Source organism: Pan paniscus, chromosome 1 (assembly GCF_029289425.2).
Source record: "Pan paniscus chromosome 1, NHGRI_mPanPan1-v2.0_pri, whole genome shotgun sequence".
Classification (NCBI taxonomy): Eukaryota; Metazoa; Chordata; class Mammalia; order Primates; family Hominidae; genus Pan; species Pan paniscus.
Genome location: NC_073249.2, coordinates 12,582,003 through 12,602,434, shown reverse-complemented (window position 1 = coordinate 12,602,434; position 20,432 = coordinate 12,582,003). Strand labels below are relative to the sequence as shown.

Here is a 20,432-nt window from a genome sequence, read left to right as displayed (position 1 = left end):
GATGATCCACCCGCCTCGGCCTCCCAAAATGCTGGGATTATAGGCGTGAGCTACCGTGCCTGGCCAAAATAGGTATATTTCAAAACAGGAAGATAAACAGTTGGATTGCCAAGACATAGTTAAAGGGAATTCTTTCATTTCACCGTTTTACCACTAATCTGAATAAGATACATGGCAAAAATCTCCAAACCTGCAGATGATTTTAAACAAGCAGCAAAATGTTAGGTGTTTAGAAATTATACTGTAAGTGCCAAAAGAATGCAGAACAGGTGTAAGAAAATGACAAATGTGACTCTGTACAAGCAGTACAGAGTAATAACTTAGAAGGAAAATAATCCAAAGCCAGATTTACAATGTAACGTCTCCAGTGAGGGATTTGATTAACTCAATGTGCTGCTACAGGCGAAAACATGCTCATGACCTCGAGAAAGGTATTAAAAGTAAAGCAATATAAAATAACCTGTTATCTACATATGTATAATAAAACACTCTATTTGTCCATACTTTTAACACTGAGAACCAGTATAGTTCAGGTCATCATACTTCACAAAAGACACCAAGAAACTAAAAGTTAAGAAGGGCCTATCTGGGCTATTTTTCAAAATATGAAGACTTTACTCTTTTTAAAGTTCACACATTTTAGCTAACAATGGCCATGATCAGAACTTATAAAATCCTGCGGGTATACGTAAATGTGAAAAAGATATAATTCATTTAGTAAATCCTATAATGAGAAGCCCTCTAAAATTTGGAGGACAAATAAAAACAAAATCCTTACATATAGCAGATATTAAAAAAAAAGTCTTGCTACCTCAAAACATGTCAAATGTAAACAGCTGAAACATGTCCCTTAGTAATACTATGAAAGACAGTAGTAGGCTGGAGGGATACACATCTATGTAATATTAAAATTATTTAAAGCCTAAAAGATCTATTTTTAGTAAACAATTGAATGAAATAGTATTTTGTTCAAGCACTAACACACCAAGTGAATTCTTCATCGCTAGAGGTAGTTAGGTGTAGCTTGGGTAATTATCCAATAAAGACAATAAAAGAGAGGAGAGTCAGGCATCAGATACAAAATATTGCAACCCTAAAATCTTATAATTCAACTAAACTTTCCGCAAAAGCAAGGGAGTGCCTAGTTGACTATCTCACTGCTACCCAAGACTGCTTCACATTTCATCCAGCTAGTATCCACAGACTCAACATCTCGCCTCTGATTTTCAGTTTTGCTGTGACTAATAGGCCAGGCTGTTGTTTTATTCAACATCCCACTTTCTGGAGATTCTGCTTTCCTTACCACTGCAGTAATGACACTTTCAAGCTTCTTTATTTTTTTCTGCAACAAACTGAAGACTCTTATCGCAAATGGAAAGTGGGTTTCTTTTAAAGATGAACAACAAGAGACGAGCACAGACAGGATCACATGAAACGTTACTTTCTGCTTCAGGTTAAAGGACTCCTCCTCACCCACGCTTATTAAATCCTCCACCTTGAAAAATAAACACACTCTATTACCAGTTGCTCTTGATTTTCATAAAACAATTTTTTCAACTCAGGTCTATCTAGGTATTACGTGTTTTACATTTAAAGTGAGATGACAAATAGAAAGCCTTTATAAAGTACTAAGCACTGATTTCTAAGTAATTATAAGAATAATTTCAGAAACTGTAATGAACATAATTGCACTTGCCAACTGGTTAATGTATTTAAATCACACATGTAATCCTTTACAAAGGTTTATTTAATAAGGCAAAGATAATTTTCTCCTCTTTGGGATTATATTTTGCTATTTTAACAACAACAACAACAACAAAAAGACTAATATTTTAAACGGGAATGAGAGAAAATGGTGGTAAAAAGGATATATTATTCTTATGGGTGTGATATGGATCCACATTGAAAAAATATATAAAATGTTAAAGATTTCAAACATTGCACAGAATATATTAAACAACACTGCAACGTTTAAAGTAAAACCAAGTACTCAAGAATAAAAAAAAATTTTTTTTAAGAAAAATCTAGTAAAGCAAAAGCTGAGAATTTAATAAGAGTATGAGAAAGAAATCCAGGGGGTGGACTTTCAAAGCATACTTACCATCTTTAACATTGAAGAAGGATCTCCTAAATTTATATTATCAGCCAACAACTCAATCATCTTCTGATTTGCTACACCGATTAGTTTTCCTGGCTTTGTGCTTTTAATCACATTTTCAAGAGCTGCAAAGTAAAATCGAATGCAGAGAGCTCTTATGTCACCAACACTCAAAGAATCACATGAAGAATTCAGGCAAACATTTTACTATTGTTTATGAAGGTTTGCTTTTTATTTTTCCTTGTATCCGATTCTGAATTTGTCTATGAATTGGCTTCCTTTTCACTGTATACTTTTTATCTTGGCAAAAATTTTAAAAGACCTTACTGGCATATAGCATGACCAACAATAAATTTTAAATTTTCCTTGTTTTCTTTTGTGTTATCTGTTCACTTTTTCTAAAAAAAACAACTGAATTTTTTACCTTCTTCCCAGCCTCTTAATAGAGGGTGCAGGGAGCAGATTCCTGATTTTGATAAATATATAGCAATTTTCATCTCAGCAGATTCCGTATCATCATTATTGATAACCATAAATGGCAGCAAACATACAACCACCTGATTTGACAACTGATCATTTTCACTCAGTATCTCTTCTTTAATTAATATGTCAGCGGCTATCTTAAGTACCTCGTACCTAAAAGACATGCAAGCACACTTGGTTGAAAGACACATTGGAAGGCTTCAATTGGGCAAAAATTCATCATTACTCCAGCTTAACTGACAATATCCTGGTCTCCTGACCAAAACTATTATTCAGACACACTAAGACACCACTTAAAATCCATGCCAATAACAGAGTTATCTGTGACAATATTTTTATTTATTTATTTTTTGTACAAGTGCTGGGATTACAGGCATGAGCCACTGTGCCTGGCCAACAATACTTTTAATCTGCTCATCCTGTCTAATCTTAAAAAAATATAATAATTTTTCTTAGAGAAATCACTAGAGGTTAACTATAACATAAGACATATCACACTAGATGTCTCAACTCTACCGGAAATCAGGTTCACTCAGGCACTCAAAAAAAAAATGAACCAAGCACATCCTACATGATAGATATCTACCCATACGATAGATACAAAAACACATAAGACACACTCTCATCCTCTATGGAGCTTGCTTACTTTTTCTTGCAAAAAGCTTTGGTGCCAAAAATGAAATAAACAGAGCTCATTAAAAACTTACCACAGATGGTATCATGTGTCTCTGAACTTATTTTTTAATTTGTTTAACACATTGGTATTTGTTTTTAATTATGAAGTAAAAATTACATAAAGTAGCAAATTAGAAAGTCCTTCCCATCTTACTTCCCAGAACGCAATATCATACATTATATACTTCCTTTTGCATTTTATTGAGAAATTCCAAACATAGAGAACAGTATAATGAACACACACAAACACAAATTAATTAACTGTATAATGAAAGACAGTATTACAGTAAGATCTGTTCTACTACCATGACAAAAGGGTCATGTAATCAAAGCCTTAAAAAAAAAAAAGAAGAAATAGAAAGAACTTGATATAAGAACTTCATCAATTCAAAATAGTATGAGGAGAAATGAATACATACCATTCTCCATTCTTTGAAAGTTCTGCTCTTTGAAAGAGAGTCAGAAGATTTGAAATCGTCACTTCTGAACTGAAGTGTTCTTTGAAAATCTAAAGGGAAAAAAATATCCATGAATAGATTTGTACTTGCTTCAAACATGAATGGCGCTTTTTAAATGCGAATTTTAAAAAGAATGAATTACAAGGAATTTCTCCCAGGAATCCTAGTACAAATTAAAAGTTTTAAGATCTATTTCTCAAAAGTGGCATTCATAAGACAATTTTCACAGGTCCCAAGGTATTTGCTATTGATAAAAATATGTTAAAAGCAATATAAAAATTCACAAAACATTTTTCCTGTTTGAACAACTTCCATATATATTTAATATATCAAATTGTGAATTTCTATGAGTTTCTCCTAACCAGACTTAAGTCTGTGCTCTCCAGAGAACAAATTTCCCATGGAAAAATAATTTCCAAAAATATTCTAGTCTCAAGCAGAGAATCAAGTGAGAAGGGCAAGGAAATTTACAAAATTGTATACCTCAACAAATGACAAATTCACTCACCTCAAAAGCACTTATAGCCGACAAAACAACATCTATATTATCATCACCTAATCGGGCTAAAACAGCTTCTTTTATGAAAGATTCATCAACACCCTCCTGAGCAATAAAAGAAAAACATTAATTTAGCTGTTGCCAAAAATCTCTTAAGGCTTTGCACTAGAAAGGAAGTATGGTTTTGTGAAAAACACTCCAGAATGACAGTCTAACACAGGCTCTGCTCTGGTTGAGGACTGAAACACACTAGAACTAGATAATCGCTAAAGGGCCTTTTGAGATTAATAATTGTTTGGTACAAATCCTTTTCAAGTTTTCAGTGAAAATATAGTAAATATGGTATACTCCAAATATAGTTTTTGTAGTTAAGGAGTTCATCTTATTAAAGTGAGAGCCCAGATATTGACGGGATATAGACTAAAGAATAAGAATGTCTAATTTAAATCCTAGCTCTACCACTTATTAGTTGTGTAACTTTAGTCAAGTCACTTAACCTTTCTGGATCTCACTATTCTCACCTATAAAACAGGTTTGCTAATAAATAATACCTACCTGCAAGGGTTGTTAGAAGATTAAAAAATACATGTCAGTCTGTAGCACAGTGCTTTACACATAGTACTGTTAAAAGCTAGCTAGTATTATCTAAATTTTTACAAGGATAAGGACATGTACTACAAAGCCAGTCTGCCAAAAATAGAGATCATTTTTTAAATATAACAAATAAAAGAAAACAATGTATATTCATTCACAGAGAAAGAAAACTAGGACTGCTAATCAACCTGAATATATCCCTATCTATATGTGGCAGGCAACTAAATAATATAAAAAACATAGGTCACTCTGTTGGGAGAAAAATGAAAATTCACAGAATTCACAAAAATTAAGTTAGCCAGGCACAGTGGTGCATGTCTATAATCCCAGCTACTCTGGAGGCTGAGGTGGGAGGATTGCTTAAGCCCAGGAGTTTGAGGCCAGCCTGGATAACATAGCAAGACCCCATCATTTAAACAAATCCTCAAGAGCTAATAAGCAGCCATATATCTGAACCTGGAGTTTAGAATAAAACCTATGTCCTGTCATCAATGGAGAAAAGAAAATGAAACATGGTATGCAAAGGAGGACATCAACTGCAATTACAATCCTCAAGCCTGTAAGTTGAATGTATGCAGGGCCGGCCCTTCACCGAAAAACTAACCAAACCCAGAGAACAGGAGAGAAAGGCAGTAAAAGAAGGAAGGATGAGAATAACTTCAGAAACAGAAGATTCCAGGACTCCCCTTTATTCTAGAAGAATTTCTTATCACTGAAATCCTCCTATCACAACAAAGACTATTATTCAATGAATTTATTTAACATATCGACAAAATAAACCTATTGGCAGTTTACAAAAGCTGAATTCATGTCAGATCAAATAAAGCAACATTTCTCAAACCTGAATATTACATCAGTCACTTTCAAAGAAACATTCTCAAAGATCTCAATGTTGTTTGTTGTTTATACATCAACTTAAAATTAAGTATAACTCCTTCTTAAAATATAGATGACATAAAAAATTTTTTTTTTAAATCTACAAGGGAAATACTAAAAACTCTATAAAACCAATAAAATTCAAATGAAGATGAACTTAGTGTGATTAGTTGTAATTAGCTGAAATTAAATTTTACTGATCATATGATTTTACTTGTAGTAAGAATCTGCTTCTAATTGCTATGACACAAGTTCTAGAGTTCGGCACGTTTACACTGCCATGTGCTACAAGGAAACTAAACTCTGTTACCACTTTACTCTGTTCCAGAAATTTCTCAAATATGCAAATCATGGTGCATAATTTTAGATATGACACAGATGGAGCATTCCTATTTTAATTATAGTAACTATAGTAAAATGTATATACAATTAGCACCTCACACCCACAATTTGAAGGCTATGTAAAAAAATAATGAGTCCATCTGAAATAAAGAAAAATTGTGAGAAAATACTACTACTATCAGTGGTAATTTGTAATTTAGCAAAAATTGTACAGGGACTGCTTGAATGACTAAAGTTTGGAAACTACTATTCTATGTGCATCATTACCAAGTCTTCATACCAATGCCTTTTGGTATAAATGCAAATTAGACCAAATTATTTACAAATAAAGTCAGCCTCAATACATATTTGAAACCACTAACATTTTAAAGACAAACGAAACTGCAGGCACCAAAATCATGGAACAGTGTTCAAAAGTTATCATTCAAATGTCCCAAAATATGTCTTCATCTAAAATTAAGACTATCAAAATCAAATTTCTCGGTTTTTTTTTGAAAGTCTTGCCCTGTCACCCAGGCTGGAGAGCAGTGGCGTGATCATGGCTCGCTGCAGCCTCAACCTCTCACGCCCAAGAGATCCTCCTACCTCAGCCTCTCAAGTAGCTGGGACCAAAGCGTGTGCCACCAAACTTGGCTAATTTTTTTTTTTTAAACTTTTTTATAGAGAAGGGGGTCTCCCTATGTTGCCCAGGTTGGTCTCAAACGTTTGGGCTCAAGTGATCCTTCTCACAGAGTGCTGGGATTATAGGCATGAGCTGCTGTGACCGGCCCAAAATCAAATTTCAAAACTAAAAAAATTCTCAGATAATTAATGAACCTACGTGAATTAATCTACAAATTCCAGTTTGAAAAACACTATAGATAAACAACTGTCAATGTGGAAACATAAAAGTAGTTGTTATTAGGTTATTGTTAAAATGGGGACGACTGGCATACACAGTCCTAAATATTAGTCTAAGGTACTCTCATGAGGGTTATTCAACTCATCTGTATCATTACCCACTTATCGATTCTAGGTGGTAACTTCAATTTCTTATTCAGAATTACACTGCTCATCATAAGAAAAAAAAATCATATAAAAAAGCGATCTGAAACAAACCTTTGATGTTTTCATGATCTTTTTCAAATGATTCATGGCCAGAATTCTCACAGGAGCAAGTGGATGATTCAGGCTGAGCATCAAAGAAGTATCAGAATCTGCTAAAAACTACAGGGTTCAACATAGTTATCAAATGATTTCACTTAATCTGAACAGTCTATGATCAAGAATAAAACCCACAGAAAACCACCCCAAATTGCCCAACATTTTCAGTAACAACCATCTAACTACAGAAAACAAACAAAAAAATGCAAAATCTTTGTTTCTAGAACATCATATGAGTTGCAATAGATGAAAAAATTTGTATTGTTAATGGTATGATTTCATGTATACTTGTGTCTATGTGTAGGTTTAATTTAGTCAAGTAATTCTACAAAGTAATTTTGTATTTTGTATGCATATCTGATAAATCACCTAAGATAAATCCCTGTTTTAGCACCTCCCAGAAGACAGAATGCAACTCATCTACATGATATAACAAATAGTGACATTCAAATTCGTGACAACTTAGTTCACTTACGCAATTAGACTAAAAAGAAAGTCTATCTATCAACCTAAGATTTGGAAATGCAACACCATTAAAAATGAAAGTCTAATTATGGAAGAGAAATACTAAAACAATCATATTTCTCTTCATAATTATCTGTTTTTAAGGCTAAATATAAGAACTCCTGCTTAAATGTCTAACCTCTAGTATAAAGCTTTAGGCTTGAATCACCAGAAAATTTCTCAAGTTTTAATGTGATCATGAAATAGAACCCATCTCCCCCTTGCTAATCAATAATATAAATAGCCATCTGTGGCTGGTACACTGGAAAGCATAGACCTAGATGAAAGACAGAGAATGCTAGAAACCTACATGAGGCCGTCCTCTGATGATTCTTAATGAATATCCCATACAAAATTCTCAAACAATACTTTTCCTGAAATAAGTATCACGTTCATAGTTATGTACAAATTATTGTACCTTTCTCCAATTATTCTATTCCTGCCTCAGAGCCGTACTTCAGGCAACTAGGCAAACTGTATAAGGTTATCTCTGTAAAATTTTCCACACAAGGGAAAAAAGTGGCAAATTTCCTTCTGGAGCTCTTCACATACCCATACAAATGTACCCCAAATTGTCATAATTCCTTTGGAGAACAACATACCTGATACTTTCCTCCACTTGTAGAAAGAGAAACAAACTGATGGAAAAGCTCTTGTTTTTTCAGATCTGCAATTTCCTTTAAGTGTTCCTCTAACACAACGTCTAATGTTCTGGGGTATCTGGGAAGCAATTAAAGAGTGAATTCATTATTCTTAATAAATTTATTAATCTCATACACCATACACATATAAAGGAAAGACATAAAATCTTAAAAATTACTGAGACTGTGACTTAAATTTTAACAAATGTTGTAGGTAAAACCAAATGATATTGGTCAAGTGTGTTACTATGACTACTCCAATAACAAAATAGTCTCTCTATAAAAAATTATACTCTCCATAGCCCCCACACATCCACTATTTCCTCTTATATTTCAAATATTTTTGATTCCGATACTCGCCCCTTCTTGAAGAACAAATTTAAAAAGGACAGTCTCTGTACAATTCAGTATACTAAGATGTGACTTGTGAATCATATCTTTATAGAACAGGAAGTACTTTAGAAGAGCATAAACATACACACATAACTTACTTGCTTTCTAAAAGCCTAATGAGTGGAAGAAATTGTTCATTAAGCAAAGACACTTTATTAGAATCCATTTCTTCCTGTGAACTATATGAAATATACTCTTCAAATAGAAGGCTGTAAAAAAAAAAAAACCAGAAATATCAGCATACATAAGAGTTACTATTTATTGAGTACCTACTATATTCTAAGTGCTTTAGAAATATTATCTCTAATTGTCATACTTATACAAGGTATAGTTTAATACTTATTTTACAGATAAAGAAACTAGAGGCCTGGTGTAGTGGTTCACACCACTGGCATTATAATCCCAGCACTTTCGGAGGCCGGGGCAGGAGGACTGCTTAAGGTCAGGAGTTCGAGACCTGTCTGAACAACATAGCAAGACTACATTGCTATTTTAAATGGTGCTGGCTCACGCCTGTAATCCCAGTACTTTGGGAGGCCGAGGTGGGCGGATCACCTGAGGACAGGAGTTTGAGATCAGCCTGACCAACATGGTGAAACCTTGTCTCTACTAAATATACAAAATTAGCTGGGCATGGTGGCACATGCCTGTAATCCCAGCTACTAGGGAGGCTGAGGCAGGAGAGTCGCTTGAACCTGGGAGACGGAGGTTGTAGTGAGCCGAGATTGTGCCATTGCACTCCAGCCTGGGCAATAAGAGCGAAACTCCATCTTAAGGAAAAAAAAAAAAGGAAAAGAAACTAGAGTGTAAGTCTTCCAATTTGCTCATGAGAACAGCAATAAAAGGCAACATTCAGTAAGCCCTTCTGTGCCAGAGTGGGGTTTCACATTTTAAGCCCCAGTCTGATTCTAGAGCCTATGTTCTCAACATTACTACACGTGTATACTCTCCTTTAATTCACAAACCAACCCTCTGAGCAAAGGGGCATGAATGATGCACACCAACACACAGGTACTCTCTTGATCCTACAAAATGGCAAAGCTACATCCAGACTAACCTCCAAAACTTACTATAGCCCTGGAAGTGGTAGGCGCAGAATTTACACCTATGTCTGACTGCAACGCCTACATCTTTTCACTGTATCAAGTTGCCCATTAAGAGAAAAAAAAGAGAAAAAAAAAAAGAAAAAAAGAAGACTGAATTATCTTTAAAGAAATAATCCTTACTCTATGCTTACCTTCAATATTGTTTCTAAATGACATTTACTGCGTTTTAATTGTGATGTGTTATTTCAGATATTATGGTCCATTTACTAAGAGAAAACTTCAAACGGCCACAAACTGCATTTAGTTATTACCCAAATTTGTCTTAACCACTAACTTTCCATTTTCATCTATAAGCACTAAAGACATGCAAGAAAAATTACTTTTGCTTTTAATGCTGCCAGTTACTGGATTAAGTACTTATAGTTAATGAAATGATACAGACAAAACAAGATATACATTAAAAAGGAATACTGGGAAATTTCTAACCAATCTTGAAAATTATACTGAGTCATAAAAATGTAAATCAAAAGCATGTCAAAAATAATAGCTTACCTAGCCAACAAATGGTCTAAGTTGTTCTTCAGTGATATTTTTGTAAGTATAGCTTCTAAGTGTCTCTTGTAGATTTGACCATCCATTCCTTCAGTTTCTTCTCCTTAATATGTAAAAATTAAAATTGTGTTGGGAAAAATTTATTTTGCAAGCTAACATTATTAAATTCACTTATAGCAGAAAATCGTTCTCAGAATAAAACACACACACTGATATCCAGCTTTTTATCTATTTCCACAAGTGCATTCCACTTATTTAGTCATTTATATTTTTTAAAGCTCTTTTGTATAGATCACCTTCATTTTTCTTTTATCTAAAATTCTCTATTTTTAACAAGTACTATCATGCTTATAACAATAATAAAACAAAAGTCCAAAATTAGTCTTTCCCCAGGTCACATTACAAATTAGTTGTGATGGTGCCAGTCAAATATCTCTGAAAACAGGTTAAACTTTTATCTCAGTACCCACCCCCTTACTGAACCAAAAGCTGTCATCTATTTCAGATTTATAATAAACATATGAATCTGATCTTAGCCCTTGCTTTCAAAGACTGGGACATTATTCATTACCTTCAGAATAGGAAGAATACATTTTCATTTTGCTAGTCACTTTTCTAAAATGCATGTTCAAACCAAGATTTGGTTACAAAAACCTCATTTTTCAGTAGACTGACATAAGTTTAGAGAAGTCTTTCTTAGTATTCTCCAAGTAGCAACAGAACCAAATGTTTCTTCCTAGTCCTTCTGTATTTATTAAAAGACATAATGCAAATAATCACTTTCTAATTATTATTATTATTTTTGAGATAGGGTCTCACTCTGTCGCCCAGGCTGAACTGCAGTGGCACAAACACAGTTCCCTGTAGCCTCGAACTCCCTGGACTCAGGTGATCCTCCCACCTCAGTCTCCCGAGCAGCTGGGACCACAGTTGCATGTCACCATGCCCGGTTAATTTTTGTATATTTTTGTAGAGACAGGGTTTTGCCATGATCTGCCCATCTCAGTTTCTCAAAGTGCTAGAATTATAGGTTTGAGCCACCTGGCCCTCTAATTATTACTTTTTGCTTTGTTTCATAATTTGGATTTTTATGTATAAAAATTTTCTTGGTCTTATATTTTTAATTACTCTAGGGAAAAAACTTTTTTGGCAACTGGATGAGATATTCATTGTAAATGAATCACTAACGTTCATTAAATACCTAAATGAGAAGGCAAAGGTTTACTCAGTAATAAATTTTAAAAGTATTCCAGTCTTTTTCATGTAGAGACTATTTAAGTATTTAAGAACACAGATCTTAAAAAAAGTAAAATTCTAAGAAATTACTCAATTAACAATGATCTCTCTTCAACCAACCTGCTCCCCACCCCAGATGTTTCTCACTTAAGAAATAGACAAGTTACACAAGAACAACTGGAAAACAGAAATTTTAAATATTTTAAAGCTGTTAACCAGGATATGGTTACTATTTTAAGATCAAATCTTAGAAAATTTCTGGACAAAAAATATAAAACCACATACCTGTAACATGATGAATGATGGAGACGACCAGATGGGGAAGCATGTAACGCAGAAGAGGACTGACATCGTAAGTTTCAGAAATCCCATGAAGTATTGTAATAAGATCAGGAACATTACATAAGTGAGGGAATGGCCTTTGAAGAAGCAAAAGTACATATCGTGTTGACTTTACAAGTTAGACAATGAGTAACAATATAAGAAAATATATAATCACTTATCTTACAAAAAAAATTATTCAAAATAATTTTATTCACCTCTGACTAGCACCATTTCTCAATTCAATTGTACATACTTTTTCCCAAGGCTCTCTGGCTTCTGTCTCTGCAGGAGCACTATCAAGCAACTTAATCCATCCTTGATCAAAGAGGGAATCTTGGTCAATGTTTTGATGATCTGTGATGCCAATGAATTCACAAAGGTATCTTCCATGGTCACTTTCACAGAAATCTGACATATTATCATGTATGTTGCAGCTCTGTAATCTGGTAAAGATGATTTCAATCCCTAAATATTTTTTAAATATAAGGAAAAATGATAAACCATATTATTTTCTGCTACTTTAAATGTTAATCTGACAAATTAGAAATGTCATAGAGATTAATACAACCTAATGCATAGTCAATCACTCTTCAGACATAAACAATAAAGGAGCTGACCCCTTTTTCAGAGTGGATACAGAGATGAGACAAGTCTGTTGAACGAGACAAAGGATCTCAGAAAATTTCCGAACTCAAACATCTACCACATGTCCTAACAGGAGCCAGTAAGCTCTTCTTTTATACATAAAATCCTACTTATGGGAGGGAGACCTCAATCAGATCACTAATGGAAGAAACAAGTCTGATGAAAGGTCACAAGTTGGGACACTGGTGGGAAATGAAAGCAGTACCTCCACGGGGCACCTGGGAGGGCAGCAGGCAACAAGGCACTTGGGAAGGAGAAACGCTGAGAGGCAGGAGCCAGTGCACAAAGAATACTGAGAGGCTGCTTACGCCTCAAAGAGACTGTCTGCTCCGTCCTCCTTCCAGTGAGGTACAAAGACTGCTATGGAAATCAATCTAGGAGATGGCCGCAGGACCAGACAGCCAATATTTATTCTTAAGAGTCCTAATTAAGGTCCCAGTCCAGTGAGTTTCTTATAAAAATGTGTCATATTTTCAACCTAAAGGCTAAATCTGAACTATCATCTGAAATAAACTGTCAATTTAAAAACACTTAAATCTAAAAAAACTTTCGAAAGCAAGAAAATTCCTTTAAGTACAAAATAATCTACTTAACACATCAGCAGTGCCAACCTTTTGGATATAGGGAAATAGTTTGGCGATGATATTGTCTGATACGTCCTCTGCAGCTACCAGCGCCGACACTATGGTAGAAGCATAGAAAGCCAAGAGCACCCTCAACTGAGCTGAGCTGCCCGGGTACTCAGCAAAAACCTGAAACAAGGAACACAAACAAAACACATTTAACAGTGAAAGGGAGGTAGAAGGATTGCTTGAGGCCAGGAGTTCAAGGCTGAGATTTCAATGAACTATGATGGCACCACTGTACTCTAGCCTGGGCGACAAAGCAAGTCCATGTCTCCAAAAAAAAAAAAGTGAAAGGCCAAATAAATATTTACAGCTCTCCTGAATTACCATATGCAACAATGAATACACAATGTGACAACAATTAACTGCCTAATGATATTCCTAACATTTTTATTTTTAAATTTTTTTTTTTTTTTTTTTTGAGATGGAGTCTCTGTCGCCCAGGTTGCAGTACAGTGGCATGATCTTGGGTCACTGCAACCTCCGCCTCCCAGGTTCAAGCGATTTTCCTGCCTCAGCCTCCCGAGCAGCTGGAATTACAGGCATGCCCCACCATGCCCAGTTTATTTTCGTATTTTTAGTAGAGACGGTGTTTCACCATGTTGGCCAGGCTGGTCTCAAACTCCTGACTTCAAGTGATCCGCCTGCCTTGGCCTCCCAAAGTGTCGGGATTACAGGCGTGAGCCACTGCACCTGGCCTTAAAATTTTTTAAACAGCTTTCCCAGGTTGAATATTCCTGACATTTCTAGACACTCTCTTCGAATAGTCACTGTAACTAGAATCTGGCAAGGAATAGACATTTATTTTTGTTTTGGTGATAAAAGATTCTTAAAAAAAAAAAAAAAGATACGGACTCTCAAACTGCTCCTGCTTCAAAACACCAGACCATTTAACAAAATAAATTTATCCAAAGTATCACTGTTATTAGGGAATGCTTTAGTATGTTTTCTTCATTCAAAGCAAGCAATCTTTTCATAAAATTATATACTCATGAAACAGACTGCTCACCTTCACAGATTTTGTCACCAAACTGCAAATGAAATCCATGAATCCAAGATCTTTGTAGCAGTGGGTAATCAAAGTTCCTTTAGCTAACGGCACTCCAGATTGCTGTTATTGATGGAAAGAACAAACTAGTAGCAACATTCATCAACTGATCCTTATTTTAAAGCATTTACCCTAGTAATGTCTTCATACTGCTACAATTCATAAATAAAAATATAATCTCTCCTTATAACTGGTGGTGGTGATGAAATTAACACATAAAATCATGTAAACTTAGAAATTCAAAAGAGAAGGTCAGCAATGAGGGCAGAGGTATTTAGTGAAAAATGTTTGCTTATCGTATGTCACATTTTGAAAGGTATTTATCAAAATCTGGATTCTCTAGATTCTTAGTAACTTTACTGGTTCGATTTGGTTTCTGAGCCACTATGATACGCTTCTGTCATTGCTTTACAATAACACTAAGAACAGAAATAGACTAGGAAACTGCACAACTTATACCACTATTCCCACCATCTAGCGTTGTACATGGTATGTAATAGACGCTCCATAAATACTGATTAAATAAATGAAAGGAGAATTTTAAGTGAACTTTAGTAGGTGAGTGGAGTTTGGCTACCTGGAATAAGAGTGCCTAGGGAGCAGCAAGGTCCAAGGTAGATTAGAGGAAGAATAATTTTGATGCTATGGGCAGAGTGAATGTTGGGAAGAGCAGTTTATGAGCTTTATCAAAGGCTGGCCTTCTCCAACGTTCTTTAGTTCAAGTGCTTTACGTTCAGATTCTTAAATTCTCCTTCTAATTAAAAAGTCCTCATTACTCCTGTCTTACTAATTCTGAACACTGACCCCACTACCATCATCAGCCTAATGTGCACAGCCTCGTGATCTGTTAGCTTACTTTCATCCCCATTCGCCTCCCCCCCTACCCTGGATCACCATGCCCAACATGCAGTCAAGTTCCTGCTAACAACATACATCTACTTTCCTCCACCATATGTTGCAAACAAAGTGCTAACGGTTAGTCAGTTGGTTTTCCTACAATAGCATGCTGTCTTTTCTTACCCAGACCCTTCCTGTTATACAAGCATCCTTTTCTTAGTCTGTAAATTAACTCCTAGCATCTTCCTCACAACTTTAATAAATTCTTGAAACCCCTGAAGTTATCCTTATCCTTTTAATTTTTGTAAGTATTTCCTGCCTTTCTTCACCTTCAACTTTTTTTTAAGTTCTCAGTTCCAAATTTAAAATGCCAAATGGCATGGTACAATACAAAGGCACAGACTCTGGAATCAGATTTGGGTTCAAATCTCAACTCTGCCACTTTATAGTTATGTGAACTTTGGCAAGTAGCCTGTCCTCATCTGTAAAAATGAAGTTTTGTGATAATCCAAGATAATATAATGTACATTGCCTAGCCTGATGTCAGATACTAAATAAAAGCTAGATATTATTAACATTAATAATAGTTTCAATTGGAAGTCAGGAAACAAAAATGATGGAGGTAGTTATCTGGACTATCCCCAGGAGCAATGACTTATTTTTTCCTAATTAAATCCCTTAATCAAGATCTGTAATGATTACAGACATATGTCATTCAGCAATTATACCTTAACTGGCAACAACCAGAACCATCTGTGCTTTGAATTATTAATTTTTAGAAGCTGTATGACTCGCACAAATATTCTTGTCTCGTGGTATGGCAGAACACAAGCAATGAGGCTATCTTGATTATAGAGATGTATATGGAACCTGGGGAAAAAAAGCAAACAGTCCAACTGAACACAAAACTTAATAATAAGCACCTATTTCCTCACATGCCCAAACTGTATTATTAATAAGCTAAAACAACCTAGAACGAGTAGCAGTAAAAATCACAAAATTATAAGCAAGATACAGAGCATTTAAAAAGTCCTCAATTTTGCATTCACATATCCCTCAACATGGTCCAGCCAATTCCTATGCAATATCTTTGAATATTCCACATCAAAATATACATCCCATTAACTTTCTCTCAGCTTTAAAATTTTTATTTAATTTTTTGAATAGAGTCTTGCTCTGCCACTCAGGCTGGAGTGCAGTGGCACGATCACGGCTCACTGCAGCCTCGACCTCCCAGGCTCAAATGATCCTCCCACCTAGGTCTCCTGAGTAGCTGGGACCACAGGGGAGCACCATCACAGCTGGCTAATTTTTTATTTCTATGTAGAGACTAGGTCTCCCTGTGTTGCCCAGGCTGGTCTGTCAACATTTTTTTTTTTTTTTTGGAGAGGGAGTCTTGCTGTTGCCGAGGCTGGAGTGCAGTGGCACAATCTCGGCTCACTGCAACCTCCACCTCCAAGTTTAAAAGATTCTCCTGCCTCCGCCTCCCAAGTGGCTGGGACTACAAATGCATACCACCATGCCCAGCTAATTTTTTTTTTTTTTACTTTAGTAGAGATGGGGTTTCACCATGTTGCCCAGGCTGGTCTCCAACTCCTGAGCTCAGGCAATCTACCTGCCTCAGCCTCCCAAAGTGCTAGGACTACAGGTGTGAGCCACCATGCCTGGCTAAGATGCTTTTTCTAATTCTGCCAACTGATCCCTCTTCTGTGAAAACTCTCCTATCCTTTTACATCGTGTACTTTTTTTAAACAGTACCATACATTGCCTTTTATTAGATTTTTTTTTTTTTTTTTCCAGAGTCTACTTGGTCACCCAGGCTGGAGTGCAGCCTGGTGTGATCTCAGCTCACTGCAACCTTCGCCTCCCAAGTTCAAGCGATTCTCATGCCCCAGCCTCCCAAGTAGCTGGAATTACAGGTGCACACCACCACACCCAGCTAATTTTTTTTGTATTCCTAGTAGAGACAGGGATTCACCATGTTGGTCAGGCTCGTCTCAAACTCCTGATCTCAAGTGACTGGCCTGCCTCAGCCTCTCAAAGTGCTGGGATTACAGGCGTGAGCCACTGAACCCAGCCTCTTAGTTTGACATACGGTTTTAGCGGTTACTTTTTCCATGAAGCTTTCTTCAACTATTCCAGGCAGAACTATATCCACAAAACTGTGCTTAATCCTTTATTATGGCATTTATTTCAAAACAGTAATCAACGGCAACCTACTTATCTATGTACTGAACTTAGTATTTGCTGAATAAATAAGTTATCTGAAGACATAAAATGAAAAATCAAATGCAAAAAAGTATTCCTTACATTAATGATTTGGGGGTAAAATTAGGTGCTAGAAAACAGATGGAAATATTACAGACTTTTAAATATTCTTTGTCTGATTGCCCTAATGTTCTGACAATCAGAAAACCCAAGTTAAAATTATGTTTTCTCGATGACTCACTTGCTTCTTGAAAAAAAATTAGTTTATCCCCACGTCTCCATTTTTTGTTTTTTTTTTTTTTTGATACGGCGTCTCCCTGTTACCCAGGCTGGAGTGCAGTGGCGTGATCTCAGCTCACTGCAAAATCTGTCTCCTGGATTCAAGCAATTCTCCTGCCTCAGCCTCCCAAGTAGCTAGAATTACAAGTGCTCGCCGCTGCGCCCAGCTAATTTTTGTGTTTTTCACAGAGACAGGTTTTACCATGCTGGCCAGGCTGGCCTTGAAGCCATGTCTCCAATTAATGGAATAGAAATCTACTTTTAAAACATGTAAGTTGGACTGGATGTGGTGGCTCATGCCTGTAACCCCAGCACTTTGGGAGGCCGACGAGGCAGGAGGATCGCTTGAGGCCAGGAGTTCCAGACCAGCCTGGGCAACAAAGTGAGACACTGTCTCTACAAAAAATGAAAACAACAACAACAACAACAAAAAACTAGCTGGGCATGGTGGTGCATGCCTGTAATCCCAGCTACTTGGGTGGCTGAGATCGGAGGATCATTTGAGCCCTGGAGGTCAAGTGGGCCACAATCACACCACTGCACTCCAGCCTGGGTGAATGAAATCCTGACACTCAATAAAATAAAAATACAAAAGACAGCCGTGTGCGGTGGCTGTGGTGGCTCACACCAGCACTTTGGGAGGCTAAGACAAGTGGATCACGAGGTCAGGAGTTTGAGACCAGCCTGGCCAACGTGATGAAACCCCATCTTTACTAAAAAAAAAATACAAAAAATTAACTGGGTGTGGTGGTATGCGCCTATAATCCCAGCTACTTGGGAGGCTGAGGGAGGAGAATTGCTTGAACCTGGGAGGTGGAGGTTGCAATGAGACGAGATCGTGCCACTGCACTCCAGCCTGGGCGACAGTGCGAGACTGTCTCAAAAAAAAAAAAAAAAAAGACATACATATTGGGAGAATAAATAAAACAAAAATGTGTATGCTGTGATGTGACACCAATATGTGAGAAAATAAACTAAGCTTACTGAGACAATTCCCAAAGCAGATAAAAGATCAGACCTTGGAAATAAACTTCAGCTGTATCCCAGCTCTGCCACTTACTAGCTGTGTGACTCAAGAAACTTAATCCCTCTAAGCCTCAGTTTTCTCAACTGTAAAACAAGGATAATACAAATAATCTCACCAGAGGAATGCTGTGAGAATTAAATGAGATAATGCAGATAAAGTGCTTACCAGGGCCTGGTGTATAAATGCTCAAAAACACATTAGCTATCATTGTTTTTCTCAAGTAGTGGTATTTCAGAGGATAACACTGCCTGCTTCCCCAACCATCTTGTTATTTTGCCAAGAAAGAAGCTTAGTACTCACTGCCTCAAGTGTGCAGGAACAAGCTGTAATGGCAAAGTAGCATGGGCTCTTCAGAACTAACGAGGTTAGGCTGGGCGAGGTGGCTCACACCTGTAATCCCAGTATTTTGGGAGGCCGAGGCAGGTGGATCACCTGAGGTCAGGGGTTAAAGACCAGCCTGGCTAACACGGTGAAACTCCATCTCTACAAAAACACAAAACTCATCCAGGCATTATGGCAGGTGCCTGTAATCCCAGCTACTTGGGAGGCTGAGGTGGGAGAATCACTTGAACCTGGGAGGCAAAGGTTTCAGTGAGCCAAGATTTCAATATTGCACTCCAGCCTGAGTGACCAGCAAGACTCTATCTCAAAAAAAAAAAAAAAACTAATGAGGTTAGACCATTTACTCAAAATCACCAGTAGTTCTACTTTTCACTATCAACAAAAAAGAATTTAAAGGCAGAAGAGCATGCTTATCTCACACAATGGACATTGTATCAATCTCTTAATATACCTAATTTTTCAGCTTTAACTTGATAAGTTCTCAACTACTTTATTTTTTACAAGACCAAAGTGATTAGCCCATAGTTATTTCTGTAATTCTATTAGCTACCTGTGAATCAACCACTCCAGACACTTCTGTGCTGGCTTAAGCAGGAAGTAAGGCGACAAGTGAATAAGGAATAATGAAATGTTTTCATCCAACTGTTTGTTTACTGCTTTGGTCTGAACACTTCGCTCCAAGGTTTTTGCTAGCTGACTGAACAACGGTGCTTCAAACTGCTCAAAGGAAGGATCAATTCCAAGCAACTCTTCCAGGCCAGTACATCCTAAATTTCAAAAAAGGCCAGTTTATTTAACAATTCTTCGTAAGCAAATTCATCCCACCCCTCTTTTACAGTTTTACTTACCCCTAAGAAGTTTCTGAATTCTTTAAGTACATATAATTTATAATACAGTCCCAAACACTGATTTCTAGTTTTCAACATATAGAGTAAATCCTATCTCATCTACTAGAACAGAAAGTACTTCGTGGCAGGGAACACTTTTTTTTTTTTTTTTGGATATCCCCTACAATAACTAGGCCAGTCCTCTGAGAGGGCTTCTCCGTCACCCCAGTCACTGCCTCCATCCCCCTTTTAGCTGTTCTTCTCTTTGACATATTAGTTGACCTCTCTAATTTTGTTTCTTCATCTGTGAAATCCAGATACCTCTACTCATAAACATTTCAAGCACCAAGCACCTGACTGTTATGTTCTCTTTCCCTTAAAAATATACATCAACATGCTAGAAACTGCTAAGGAAGAGGACGGGACAGAAGAGAAAACAAGGGGGGAAAAAAAAAAACAGTAACATCCAGAAAACAAACGCTTCCAAGAGCTTTTCTAAGTTAAAAGATGGCTCACCAATGGCGAAGGCGGTGTCCCTGTCGATTGTGGCCGCTTCCTTAGGGTCAAATAACAAAGAAGCAACTTCATCTCTAGAAAAGAGGCTGGCATCACTTTGAGGGAGGGCGAGTCGTTGCAGCTGCTGGGCTAAGGACGTCATCTTTCACGCCAGCGGAGTTTTAATGACACGGGCTAAAAAAAGTAAGCACTTTGATAAGTTTCTACGAAACT

At 36.6% G+C, this 20,432-nt stretch overlaps 1 protein-coding gene across 1 annotated transcript in view; it reads right to left on the bottom strand.

Moving 5' to 3' along the window:
• HEATR1 (HEAT repeat containing 1) overlaps nt 1–20,432 on the bottom strand; it is a 54,108-nt gene that overhangs the window by 33,021 nt on the left and 655 nt on the right. The window contains exons 2-17 of the mRNA XM_003824512.7: nt 20,220–20,393; nt 19,427–19,643; nt 15,749–15,890; nt 14,145–14,246; nt 13,121–13,261; nt 12,118–12,329; nt 11,826–11,959; nt 10,305–10,407; nt 8,805–8,915; nt 8,275–8,392; nt 7,124–7,231; nt 4,223–4,318; nt 3,676–3,764; nt 2,523–2,734; nt 2,102–2,223; nt 1,304–1,495 (exon numbers count right to left, since the gene is read on the bottom strand). Coding sequence (XP_003824560.4) covers nt 1,304–1,495; nt 2,102–2,223; nt 2,523–2,734; nt 3,676–3,764; nt 4,223–4,318; nt 7,124–7,231; nt 8,275–8,392; nt 8,805–8,915; nt 10,305–10,407; nt 11,826–11,959; nt 12,118–12,329; nt 13,121–13,261; nt 14,145–14,246; nt 15,749–15,890; nt 19,427–19,643; nt 20,220–20,361 — 2,241 coding nt within the window. The 5' untranslated portion in view covers nt 20,362–20,393. The remainder of the gene's footprint in view (nt 1–1,303; nt 1,496–2,101; nt 2,224–2,522; nt 2,735–3,675; nt 3,765–4,222; nt 4,319–7,123; nt 7,232–8,274; nt 8,393–8,804; nt 8,916–10,304; nt 10,408–11,825; nt 11,960–12,117; nt 12,330–13,120; nt 13,262–14,144; nt 14,247–15,748; nt 15,891–19,426; nt 19,644–20,219; nt 20,394–20,432) is intronic.